The 14,303-nt window shown below is 34.7% G+C and overlaps 1 protein-coding gene across 5 annotated transcripts in view; it reads right to left on the reverse strand.

Annotated features, from left to right (window-relative positions):
* Nucleotides 1-14,303, reverse strand: part of AP3B1 (adaptor related protein complex 3 subunit beta 1) — a 245,805-nt gene that overhangs the window by 122,466 nt on the left and 109,036 nt on the right. For all 5 annotated transcript variants that reach the window (XR_003909937.1, XR_003909938.1, XM_029942469.1 and 2 more), the window contains exons 9-13: nucleotides 13,619-13,716; nucleotides 12,499-12,553; nucleotides 12,338-12,409; nucleotides 9,288-9,350; nucleotides 6,083-6,215 (exon numbers count right to left, since the gene is read on the reverse strand). Coding sequence is in view for 3 of the 5 variants with exons in the window: in XM_029942469.1 (XP_029798329.1) it covers nucleotides 6,083-6,215; nucleotides 9,288-9,350; nucleotides 12,338-12,409; nucleotides 12,499-12,553; nucleotides 13,619-13,716 (421 nt within the window). In the remaining 2 variants the exon portion in view is untranslated. The remainder of the gene's footprint in view (nucleotides 1-6,082; nucleotides 6,216-9,287; nucleotides 9,351-12,337; nucleotides 12,410-12,498; nucleotides 12,554-13,618; nucleotides 13,717-14,303) is intronic.

Here is a 14,303-nt window from a genome sequence, read left to right on the forward strand (position 1 = left end):
TATGGCCAGACAAATGAGTAGTAAGGATCATTACATGTAATGAGTAGTGAGGCTCATCAGTAGTAAGTAAGGTGTTACTATAGAAATAGCACGGACTTCAGAACCAGAAAGAGTAGGCTTGTGCGCTGGAAGTTCTCCCATTGGTCCCATGAATCCACTCTCTGCCTTTCTTGACCCACTCTGCCCTCAGAGGTTGATCTCTGTAGACTGCATCAACCAGACTCCCTTACCCCTGGCTTCCGGCAGTGTGTAGCTAATAGGAAGCACCGGCAGGAGACAGAGGGGCAGGAGGAGAGTTTACATGCCATCCTGGATCTAAGGCCAGGCCTCCCCTGCAGGGCATGCATTCCTCTTCAGATAGTTTCAGTTCCTGTGAGTGGCTCTCTCCTGCTGAGTCTGGTAACTGCTCCCACTCCTCACACCCCTTTCCTTCCATTCTAGATCTGCTAAAGGGGCTTCCCAAGGTTGCTAGCCTATTAGCCCCAGTGTGTGACAGCATACCTTTCTGGCTTCCCTTAATCGTGCCCACACCTTTTAAGCAGTTTCTTTGTTAAATTTTCCTCAATCTCCTTTTAAGTGTGCCATCTGTTTCTTGCCAGAGCCTTAACTAATATAATAATTGGCACTGGGAGTGGCTCCAAGGAAGCAGATCCTCAAATGGATTCTGAGATTGAGTTATCAAACTTAAGTAGCTAATCACTGGTCCAGAATTACATTTCTGGTTGCACCAGAAGAGAACTGTTTTCGAACTAACCAGAGTACCTGAACTTATGGAATGAATCTTATATATATAATTATTAATGCTCCTGATGCCGAACAAATATGTCAGCAATGCCTTTACTTATTACTTTGATATTTTTTTATTAATAGGGCTTTAGGAGTATCAGAGATTCCTCTGGCATACACTACAAAGATTTATTTCAATATTATACTGAAAATACCATGATTTGGGTTGTCACTCTTTTCTCTGAAATATATTTTCTTATCTAGCTCCCTTTGAGAATATAAGTAAAATGTTTATCATTCTAATCATTATTAAGTATACATATTTCAAACTATATACCTTTGTCTCCAGTGGAATGATAATTAGTGTTTATACAATGCTTCAGTATACAAAATGATGTATTTGTCTTCTCATGCTAACATACGGTAGGTATCTTATTATTATTTTAAAGATGAAGAGAGAAATGCACTAGAATTACATGACTTCATCCAGAATTCAAACTCAGAACAAGAATGTACCATTTTACCTCTAAATTCTAAGTTACTACATGAAGCTATTCCTTTATATAAAGACCAATGCTTTGAGCTTTGATGAAAACAAAGATTAAGGTCCTGCTTTTGTCAAATTTCCACTCTAGTAGGAACATTTAAATAGTTATATAAGTAATTACCATGCAAAGTAAAATATGGTAAAAGTGGTTTTAAGAATCTATGATATAAAAATTATATTTTTAAAATATATTATTGCAAAACCAGCCTAAAAAATATTGTATAATTTTAATTATCCACATGCACGGCAGGACTGGCTATAGTAGAAATATATATTTGGCATCATTTACCCTTTCATGCTGTATTACTTTCCTATTACCACAGACCTAGTGGCTTAAAACAACACAAATTTAGCATCTTATAGTTCCAGGGTCAGAAGTTAACAGTTTAACCCTTATGGAGCTAAAAGCAAGGTGTCAACAGGACTGCTTCTCTATGGAGGTTCTAGAGAAAATCCATTCTTTGCCTTTTTCCAACTTCTACAGACTGTCTGCATTCCTTGGCTCAAGGCCCCATTCCAGAATGGCATCACTTCCAGTGACATCTGACTTTGTTGACCTTCCTCCTCCCCTTAAAAGGACCCTTTTCACCTCCATCTCAAGAATCTTAATCACATCTGCAAAGTCTCTCCTACCAGGTGAGGAAACATTCACAGGTTCTGGGCATAAGGAATTAGACATCTGTAGGGCGGGGGCAGGTGGGGGGTCGAGGGACGTGATTATGTCTGCCCCATGTGCCTTCTCATCCCTTCCCATAATCCCACCCTACATGTCCTTGATGCTATCTCCTGTTTTTCAAAGATCCAGGACTGTGGTGCTGCTCTGTCCAAAGCACAAAATGGTCCTGTGTTCTGACCTTTCCAAACTTCTTCCTTGTCCTTCACAAAACTTAATGGCCCCTACTCTAGAAGTACAACCTACTATTTTTTAAATTTTATTTTGATAAGAACAGTTAACATGAGATCTACCCTCATACCAAACTTTAAAATTTACAATACATTACTGGGTTTTTTTAATGTTTTTTATTTATTTTTGAGAGACAGAGACAGCGCAAGCAGGGGAGGGTCAGAAAGAGACGGAGACACAGAATCTGAAGCAGGCCCAGGCTCTGAGCTACCTGTCAGCAGCCCAGCGTGGGGCTTGAACCCACAATCGTGAGATCATGACCTGAGCCGAAGTTCAATACTTAACTAACTGAGCCACCCAGGTGCCCTTACATTATTGTTGTACAGGAAATCTCTAGAGCTTACTCAACTTGCTTAATTAACTGAAACATTATGTTTGCTGTTTAGTAATTCCCCATTTCCCTTTTCCTCCATCCTCTGGCAACTACCATTCCACTCTGTGAGTCTATGAATTGACTATTTTAGATATCTAACAACAGTGGAATCATTCAGTATTTGGCTTCTTGTGGCAGGCTTGTTTCACTTAGCGTAAGTCTTCAAGGTTGCTATAGTCTACTATTATACTCATTTTGCAAATGAAGACTCTGAAGCACAGGAAGATTGAGTACTTTATTCAAGATAACATTAACATTCAAACATAGGTAATCTAGTTCTGCGTGCAAGTAGACAGCTCATCACAGATGAACTGGTCAATATACAAAAGGACCGCAATACATTTGTTTTAAATTACTGTTTCCTTCTATTAGACTGCTAACTCTGGAAAGGGAAGAACCTTTTACAGCCTGACTTAGTACCTCATTCATCTATTCAACATTTATTAAATACCCCCAACCGATTCGTGTTCTCATAAATGCTTACTGAATTATATAACACTAAATGAAACACCAAGTAGCTCTCTGCCCCAATACTTTTAGTTTATAGGAGATGGTAAGATTATTTAGGCAAGCAAATTTTCCTAATATATTACCTGAAGTAATATATTAATAAGAATTAAATCATCCTAAGCCAACTGAAATGCAGATTTCTCATAAAGATCCTTGAGAAATTATCAAATTAATCTTACTGATATTGCACAATTTTAGGCAAGCTTCCAGTCTGCCTAGAAAAGCCCTCTACATGTCAAAAAGGGAGAAGTCAGTAACGTTAAAAAAAAAAAAAAGCAAAAACAAAAACCTACATGTCTAAAAACATTATGTTGAATACATGCAAAAAAGAATGGAGCCTAAATGTTGTCCCTAAGGTTTTAAGATACATTATCTGAAGAGATGATGAGGTATTTGTAGTAACATAAAATCAAAAATCACAGATCCTTAAAGCCTCAAAAGATCTTAAGAGATTTTAAAGAAACTGAGGCCTCATTCTTGATACCTATCCCTAAAAGCAGATCTTTTAAGAGAAGAAAGGGGCTCTGTTATCAGGAATCGCCATTTTAAAGTTAAAAATACTACTACCTTCCTTAATGCTACTGATTTTAATATGAATATTCTCTTTATTTGTTTACTGGTTACTTTTATTCAGGTTTCCAAACTACAAAAGTGTAGCTCATATAATAAGTAATCAAAGAATCAGATACTATAGGCTAATGATGATTATACAACCAGAATTGGGAAATATAATTTAAGTTTCTAATATTCAAACTACAGGAAAAAAAGCCATGGTTAGAAGGATAGCTTTGATTTGCCAAAAACAAAAGACTAAATATTAAAATATGAGAGTTTAAATTAGTAAGTCCTCCTACCCCTTTAAGAGTGAATATAGATTATACTTGTTCCCCATTATCTAATTATAAAATAATCCATTCTTCCCTTCCAAGCGCTATAAAGGTAGAATATTCATCTTTTAAACTAAAATCAAAGATATTTTTAAAGAAATTAATATATTATAAAGCTGAAGTAGAGATAATTGCTCTAAAATACACAATTTGCAAATTTCACATGAGAAATGAGGGTCAAAAACTAAAATTCAGAAACTTTGAATATTATTTTGTAGTTAAAAGAAGTAATGAGTATTCTGAATACTTTGTAGTACTTTTGTATGCAATACATTTTAAAAGAATAATTATCCTGGAAAACCTTGGTTCATCACCTTTAATGTTCTGGAGATATTTTACCAAGAAACAAACCACATATAACCAAATAGAAAGTCATTATTAAGATATAGGAAACAAAACATGTTTTTCAACTCACAGTTAAAGCATACTCATAGCCACCTGGCAGGCTCAGTCAGCTGAGCGCCCAACTTTGCCTCAGGTCATGATCTCACAGCTCAGGAGTTTGCGCCCCTGTCAGGCTTGCTACTGCCATCAGCGCAGAACCTGCTTTAAACCTGTCATTCTCCCTCTCTGCCCCTCCCCTGCTTGCAAGCTCTCTCTCTCTCTCTCTCTCTCTCAAAAATACAGACAAAAAAGATGTTATCATTAAGTGTAAGGGGCGCCTGGGTCACTCAGTTGTTTAAGCATCTGACTTTGGCTCAGGTCAGGATTTCCCAGTTTGTGAGTTTGAGCCCACATCTGGCTCTGGGCTGACAGCTTAGCCCCTGCTTTAGATTTTCAGTCTCCCTCTCTCTCTCTGTCCCTTCCCCATTCCCATGGGCGATCCTTCTTTCTCTCTGTGTCTCTCAAAAATAAATAAACATTGAAAAAAATAAAAGTAGAAATGGGTAAAATGAATGACATTTAAAATCTTAAGCTCCTCTACTTTCTACAGTCATTATTTTTTTTTAAAAATCTATTTCCTTGACGATTTTTGTTACCATTCATTTAGAATTTTAATATTGCATGTAGAAAAATGTTCTGCCCATCATATTATCTTGAGTTTACAGGATTAAGGTTTACAATTTTACGTTCACAATAAAAAAAATCTCTCTTACTGGGGCTAAATTTGTTTCAGTAATATCCTTAAAAGTACTTATCACAATGTTACAGTTTTCTAAAGAGATCTACATGTAGGAATAGATAATTAGGGATAACAGAGTTACTGTAATGAAAATATAAATAATATAAATAAAATATAAATATAAAATGTATTCAACTTTCTTATGTTTCAATTTATGCTTGCTATCTCGTATATCCTTGGGTCTAAATATGATAAAATATACTTAGAATTCCACAAATAATTTCAATGATTTTATACAAAAAAATTAAGCTTATCATAAAAAGAATGTTTTAATCAAGTATACAATTATAACAAAAATCCTCTAAATACATTATTATAAAGGTGTAAGTTGACTAATATTTCTTTCTCCAAATGGCTTCACTTTCTAAAGCCATACCATAAAAATAACTGACATTCTACCACTGAACAGTATGAAACCCAGATGCATTTTACTGATTATCACCCATCCAGTTTTAGAAAATGTTTACATGTTGTTTGACTTAAAAACATGAAGCTCTGTGAAACTGATGACTGTTAAATCAAGTTTAATACCGAATATGAATAATTAGATGAATCTTTAGGAAAAAACCTTTGAAGAGACACAATGAACATACTTTCTGACCCAGCCACTTCTCCATGTAGTAGTCATTTGCCTGCTTTTAGCACCCTCTGCAGGTGAACCAATATTCTGCATGATGTCTATGTCATTACAGCAGTAAAACAGACCCTTTGTGGAAAGGGTATAATCAAAGTGATTAAATTGTGAAGAAGTGAAATAAAGTACACTTCCTTAGTTCTTGTTTAAGGAGAAACAATGTTTGCAAGTTCATTATCTAATTTACTAAAACAGCAACAAAAAAGTGTGTACGTGTCTTCGTATTTCAAAGATGAAATGCTACTCTCATCACAAACCATGCTACTGACATACTGGAAACGCTAAAATGCGATGTTAAAAAATGTTACAATTTAAAGAGCATGCCAAGAATATTCAAAGGATAAATTACTTAAAAGTAAACTGAAATTGCTAACTTACCATCTCTGTTGGACAAGAGACATACCAGGCCATTGAGGCATGTGTCTGTGACTTCTGAGATGTTGGTTGCACACCTGCCTATAGCTTGAATAGTGGCTGCCGCAAATTCTTTATCCTGGCTTTTCACATAGGTCTAAAAAAATACCAGTCCAATTAGTTTATACTTTGGGGTACTATCAAGTGAACAAAATGATCCCTATTATACTAAGCTTTGTCAAAAATAAAAACTTGGTAATATATAACACAATACTCTCATTTATATGCACAAGAGGTCCAAATCATCACTCAGCTTAATTTAATTTCGTTTTTTACTTAAACAATGTGCCTTAGAAGAGGCACATTTTCAAGCCAGGTTCATTCACCTGTGGCCACAGAGGCTTGTGACTCCAAAACAGATAGTGGGGAGCAGTCACCCAAAGACAGCAATTAGTTTAAGTGCAAGGTTGAAAGAGATGATGAGAACTCTCTTTGGAGGTTTCAGTTCATTTAACCAGCAGCATCTGTGAATCTATGAAAAAAAGGGTTGCTTTTTCAGAGACACTAAATCTAAAGTTGGGAGAAGAGAAGGAAAAGGACAAATATACCACAGGTAAACATTTTACTTTCAAAATGGTATCTGAATGTAATAAAACTACAACAGCTACAGTGTGTAGTGTTTCAGTAAAGACTTAATATATATATTATATATATTATATTATATATATATATATATATATTCAATTTATAATAAAATACCATCCTTTTGAAATATATTTTCTTTAAAAGAATATTTTAAAAATATACTGTAGGGGCGCTTCGGTGCCTCAGTTAGTTAAGCATCCAGCTCCTGATTTCAGCTCATGTTATGATCTCATTGTTTGTGGGATCGAGCCCCAGAGGAGGCTCTGCACTGACAATGTGGAGCCTGCTTGAGATTCTCTCTCTCTCCCTCTCTCTGCTCCTCCCCTGCTTTCTCTCTCTCTCCCCCCCAATAAATAAAACTAAAAAAAGTTTAAAGAATAAAAATAAAAATGTAAACTATATATTTATATAAATTTAAAAAGATATAGCTGGTTTAATGATAGAATGTTAAAAGATCTTTATAAAATTTACTAAAACACTAAAGAATTTCACTTTGATTATAACTTTCCTAATTAAACTTCAGTTTTTATGGTTTATAGAAATGAGTATACTTTAAATAGGCATATTTATATTTATCTATTATATGTAAACAAAATTTAAAATCCTGCGTTCAACTGAAATTTTTTTCAATTTTTAGTAAACTCTACACTCTACATGGGCTTAATTTACAACCCTGAGATTAAGAGTTGCGTCCTCTACTAAGCCAGCCAAGTGCCCCTCAATGGAATTTTTTTTCTTTTAAGTAGGCTTCAAACCCAGCGCAGAGCCCAATGTGGGGCTTGAACTCACAGCCGTGAAATCAAGGTGTGAGCTGAGATCAAGAATCGAACACTAAATCAACTGAACCACCCAGGTGTCCCTCAACAGAATTTTTAAAAACAAGATTGCCAACCTCAAATGAGAAGAACATAATGTACAATTAACACTATGGTTATCTAACATGCCAAAGAGGACGTACAGATAAATGGCACCAAAGAGAAAAATCTAAGAATATCTAAAACCATACAAATTTTGTGAAAATAGTACCAAGAAAGAATAAATACTGAAGAAATAAATAAAACAAATTCTCTTGGTTCCATGTAGGTCAGATCAATTTATTTAAACTGCTTCCCAGTTGATAACCTAATTTACTCAATTAGAAAATATACGTCGTTAGAAAAATTCTCTATTTTACTCAAAATATTACTATTGCAAGTAAACTGTATATATCTATAAACATAACCCATAAACCACACAAATGAGGTATAAATATTGAGTAATAAAAGTAGATATATAGAGATAAAATATATTAGAAAGTCTGACTAACCAACAAACCTTATATCCTAATATTAAAAGAAATTAAATGAAATCGCTAGATCACCAATATCTGAAATAGGTCCAATGAGTCACTTCTGTACAATTAAATGATGCCATAAAATTTCCTGAGACTCACAGCCTACATACCCAGTAAACCTGACATAAGAAGGAAACTGACAGCATAAAGATATACAAAGAGATTACCCACAACAAGAAAGGGGCAAACACAAATAATGAGACAAAAATTTTTTACAAATTTAGAAAAAAAGCAAACCTAAAGAAATGAGGTAAAAATCAAATCCAAACAATGTTCTATAGCTGTAGATTACTGGCTAAGAACTTAAGATACTGTATTTTCTGGCATATATAAATGTGGATGACAAGATATCCTTAACATCCTACTTTTACAAGGCATCCTCCTAGGAAAACATATGGTGTGAAAGTAAAGAAATTATAAATCATAGACACGCGATAATATTCTACTATTCCTGTTTCAAGGTATAAGATCATAGTTTAAAAAATACAATGTCTATTTATCTAAAAGGAAATTTAATAGGGTATACAGGAGGATTATAGCAACAAAATAAATTAAATCCATAAAAGTTGGGAGTTGACAAAAACTGTGGTTTGTGTGTAACATGCGGTATATTTTTACTCAGAAAACTGCTGAAGAAATACTGAGATACTGAGATAAGGTTTTCTACTGCTATCATCTAGCGACTAAGTCTCCAGCGCTGACCACGCCAACGTGAAGGTCACATCCAGGAGGTAATATTTAAATAATACTCTTAACCTCAAACAAAAGCATTAATGGTTTAAATGAATACAACAAAACAAAAACAATGATAAAAACATCATGACAGAAATTTTAGACCAAAAATACATAAAGCTAAGAAGACACAGTCTAAAAGAGAATAGGTTAATGAAACAGGATGAGCAAGTAAGAAGTGAAGCTATTTTCATGAATGCAGAGTTCGGACTGACACTGATAACAGCACAGAGAGATGGAATCCTTACCAAAAACATAATTTCAAAAAAACCCCACAGTTATAAACCAGTCTTTCAAATTTAATGAAAACATGAAAGGGATTACTATTCCATGTCCCTTAAATTTTGAATTTGTAGTTAATGTTTATTCTTGAAAATTTTTAATTTCTTAGTTCTCAAACTTGTCCCAAGTCACTATGTTATTTAACACAACTATCTATTTCTAAATTGAGAAAGACGTATATTTGTAAACTGAACAAATATCTTAGGAGTTATTTTATAATTAGCATTGTATACAAACCTGAAATTCTCGGAGTAGAGTCGATATGTTGGCTTCATTTGCCAAGTTTGTTAAAATTTCAAGCTAGGGTAGAGAAAAGAGTAACATTTTAAAACATAAATAAAAAGGATTAATAAAGACTAGACATTTAATACAAAGGTCATTTCTATTTTTAACAAAAGTCACACTGTTACAAATACTGAGGCATCACACCCTTCAGATCCTACATATCCAAAGAAAGGACACATCATTACACAATACTTAAAAATAATTAGGAAAAAAGAGAATCCCCCATCTTCCCTATTTGTCCCAACTTTACAATTTATATCTAGTTAAAAGAAAAATTTTTTAAATGTTTGTTTATTTTTGAGAGAGAGAGAGAGCGTGAGCAGGCGAGGGGCACAGAGAGACAGGGAGACACAGAATCCAAAGCAGGCTCCAAGCTCTTCTGATCGACTAAGTCACCCAGTTGTCCCTATATCTAATTAACCTAAACAACTCAAGGTAGCTGGGCTTTTCCCCCCTTTATTAATAAATCTGAAAAACAATTTGCCCTCCATGTAATACCTCTGTCTTCCAGATACTAATTAAGTCTCTTGATTTGTATTCATTCATTTTACCATCCCAAATACTTGGGACATTTTAATTCTCTCTTCTGGATTTATAGTTATAAGAAATATGCAGTTAAAGTCCTCCAACAGACTCACCAAAAAAGTTTGTTTTTACTCATAAAAATATTCAAATAATCTGAGGGAAAGCAAGAAAGGAAAGAAGGAACAGAGAACAGATGTATATATGACATATACACACACATGATCATATCAATAATTACATTTAAAATAAATGGTCTAGGGGCCCCTGGGTGGCTCAGTTGGTTTAGCGTCTAACTCTTGATCCATCTGGGCTCAGGCCATGATCCTATGGTTCATGAATTCAAGCCCCATGTCAGGCTCTGCACTGATGGCACAGAGACTGCTTAGGATTCTCTCTCTCTCTTTCTCTCTCTCTCTCTCTCTCCCCCCCCCCCCCCGCTCTCTCTCTCCTGCTCATGTGCTCTATCTCTCAATTAAATAAATTCATGTTTGAAAAACTAAAAAGAAAACAAACAAAAAAAAAAAACAGGTGCCCGGGTGGCTGTCAGTTAAGTATCTGACTTTGGCTCAGGTCATGATCTCACAGTTTGTGGGTTCAAGCCCCATAAATGGGCTCTGTACTGACAGTTCAGAGCCTAGAGCCTGCTTCTGATTTTCTCTCTCTCCCCCCCACCCCCTTTCTTGCTTGTGCTCGCTCTCTCTCAAAAATAAGCAAACACTAAATAAATAAATAAAATGGTCTGAAGATTCCAATTAAAAGGGTTAGACTGTAGAAGTTCTTTATGTATTTTGAGTCCTAGTCATTTTTAGAAATATGTACTGGAAATATTTTTTTCCCAAATTATGGCTTGACTTTGTATTTTATTTTGATGAGAACATTTGAATTTTTTGTACAATTTTTAAAAGATAATCTCAAACATGTAGGAAAAGTAAAAAGAACAATTTTGATCTGAACCATTTGAAGGTTACCAATCTGATACCACATCATTCCCAATTACTTTCGTGTACATTCCCTATAAACAAGGACATTGTCCTACAGAACACAATAGAATCAAGAAAATCAAGAAATTAACACTGACACATATATCTATGTAATCATATTCCCATTTAGACTTTACAAATTACCTCAATCCTATATTATACAAGGATCCAGTTCAATATTATACATTGAACTCAGTTGTATCTTTAGTCTGTTCAACCTGAAACGTTTTCAGTCTTTCTTTTGACCTTAATAACCTTGAAATTTTTGATGATGACAAACCAATTATTTTCTAAAATATCTTTCCAATTTGTCTTCTTAATGTTTGTTTATTTTTTGAGAGGAAGAAATTGGGGGAGGGGCAGAGAGAAAGGCTGACAGAAAATTCTAAGCAAGCTCCACGCTGTCAGTGCACAAACCAACATGGGACTCGATCTCATGAACCGTGAGATCACAACCTGAGTTGAAATCAGGAGCTGGATACTCAACCAACTGGGCCACCCAAGCACCCATAAGATATCCTTCAATTTAGATGTGTATTAAATTTTCTTATAATTAAACCCACTTTCCATGTGCATACCTCATCATTCCAACGTTTTCTGAAAAGTCCATCCTTCCTGCACTGGTTTGTAATGTGTTCTCTATTATATAGTACATTTTCATACACATCGATCTATTTCCACACGTTCTTTACCATCCCACTTATTTTTCTGTCTAAATATCACTTTGTTTTAATTACTATAGCTTTATATCCCTAATTACACTCTAATCTGTGTTATAGATCTGTAAGTACAACATCCTTTCATAATCTCTGTTAGCATAAAGTATTCCTTTCTCCTACCACCAAACCCACAAACTCCCAATCAATCTACTAACCAAGATAAAAAAAAATTCACAAAAATACTATTCTTTAAAGATCCACTCAAGGGGTGCCTGGGTGGCTCAGTCAGTTGAGCGTCTGGCTTCGGCTCAGGTCATGATCTCACGGTTAGTGGGTTCGAGCCCTGCATCAGGCTCTGTGTAGACCGCTAGCTCAGAACCTGGAGCCTGTTTCAGATTCTATATCTCTTTCTCTCTCTGCCCTTCCCCTATTCATTCTCTGTCTCTCTCTGTCTCTCAAAAGTAAATAAATGTATAAAAAAAAAATTTTAAAGATCCACTCAAACATCAACTTTTCCACAAGTCTTTTCTAAATCCTAGAGAATTAACCCCATCTTTCTGGTCTGCACACACACTAGTGCTGAAATTATCCATCTATATGACTGTCTCCTTCAGTGTACTATGAGTTATTCAAGGTGCAGGTAGCATGTATAAACTTTGTATTCTCAGGATGCAGCACAGAAAGTGGATATAATATGGTTTAGAAAGCATAAAGAAAATCCCTAAATGTGTCTGTGTTTTTTAGGAGCAGGTCTCCATTTTGTAGATACTAGAAGCTATAGCAGTATGTTAAAAGTAAACGTGTACTAAGGGTACCTGGAAAACAAGCACATGCATACCTTCAGTGTCTTGATCATAGTTGGATCAGTTGACCTAACATAGAAACTCTTCAGGTAAGGTTCAAACATACCCTAGATTATAAAAATATATATACATAAATACATTTATGATAATAATGCATTCATTTCTCTCTTGAATTATGTGTTCACAATGTACATACCTTTCTTTGAATTGACATGGTTGCTATATTCTGTAGGACAATATACTGTACCTCCCTAGAAAGTAAAGGAGAATTTCACTGGATATATTTTCCACTTAGGTATCTTTATGTAAATAGGATGTTAAAGAAAAAAAACCAGCAATAAGATTCATATTGCATTCAACTAGACTAAAATATTAAGAAGTTTTTAGTAAATTTAAGATATTTATGTCTACTTTTTAAGCACATTTTTTCTATAAGCTATTATTAAATTAGATTTGATACATCATGAGGGGAGTTAAAACCAATTTTACAATCCTGTATTCCTAAGATGTAAAGCCAATACTGTAGCTGTTCTGAACACATGCGAGGAAGGAATTCTTGGGCTAATGGAATAACCATGACCACAGTATGAACAAAAACTCTTGATCAGATGCTCATGGTGTTACTCAATTCAGACCACAGTGAAAAGATAGATTTAAAAAAAAAAGTCATGTTATTTTATGTCCAAATAACTAAAAAATGAAGGTAGAAATGAATCTGGTATAAAGTTTCATGTGAAAGATGCATTCCAGATCCTTCTGATAACCTTTGAGCTAGCTATAGAGAAGAAAAATTATCGAACTGATAAAAAGGAAAAGAATGTGTATAAAGACAGAAGAGAGAACAGGAACACTAAAGAATGGCAAAAAACAGTCTAGGGCTAAGTAGTTGTGACACTGAGGTCACGTTAAAGACAAAAATAAACATGCATCTTCCCACACACTCCCAATTCTATTAGTAGAGGTAAGCATTCAATGAAAAAAATTTAAATTTAAAATAACAAATTATAACAAAATATTCAGGGTAAGGTAAATAGCTGAAACAATGTTATAATTCTTAATACACAGAAAACAAATGATAAAAATCTTATATTAAACTTTGCTGAAGCATTTCCAATCTCTTTGAGCCTGAGGTTAAAAAATGTTTATATTTATCTCTAACCTAAAGATAAATCATATAAAGGCTTTAATGATGATCCCATAAGCATGAAATCTTAATGATATAACATAGATCCATGTAATAAATGTCTGAAAGACAGATGACATTTATTCAAACATTACCTTTGAAGCAATAAAAAAAACATAAAATCATGTCCTACCTATTGCTACGAAGTAAACGCACTAGTGATTTAGAAATAATGCCAACTTCAGATTTGGGTGATATGTGCCAATACAGCTGGGCAACTGCCATAACAACCTAAAAGATAAAGTATGAAAATACAAGCTATGAACACAGGAGCATGCTACAGTTTCAAAGTACATTTGCCACAGTTTCAGAGTGCATTCCTACAAGTTAACGCCAACAAAATTCCTGTGAAGTAAGATGAATATGTTGCTACCCTGTGAGGCAGGCTGAAGAGCGTCCTCCCAAGAATTCATGTCTACCCTCAGAATATGACCTTACTTGGAGATAAAATCTTTGCAGATATTATTAAGATAATGATGGAGATGACATCACACTGGAGTAGGGTAGGCCCTAAAGCCAGTAAGTGTCCTTAGCAGAGACATGAAAGGACAGACACAGAGAAGGCAATGTGAACATAGAGGCAGAGACTGGAGTGACGAATCTATAAGCCAGGGAACGTGGAACTCTTAGCAACCACTACACACGAGCAAGAAGCAGGTTCTCCCTTGGAGTCTCCAGAAGGAACCAACCTTTTGATATCTTAATTTTAGACTTCTGGCCCTACTAAAAAGTGAGAAAATAAACTTCTGTTGTTTTAATTCACCTGGTTTGGTAGTAATTTGTTAGGACAGCCCTAGAAAACCAATACAGAGGAAAGA

This window comes from Suricata suricatta, chromosome 6 (genome assembly GCF_006229205.1).
Source record: "Suricata suricatta isolate VVHF042 chromosome 6, meerkat_22Aug2017_6uvM2_HiC, whole genome shotgun sequence".
Classification (NCBI taxonomy): domain Eukaryota; kingdom Metazoa; phylum Chordata; class Mammalia; order Carnivora; family Herpestidae; genus Suricata; species Suricata suricatta.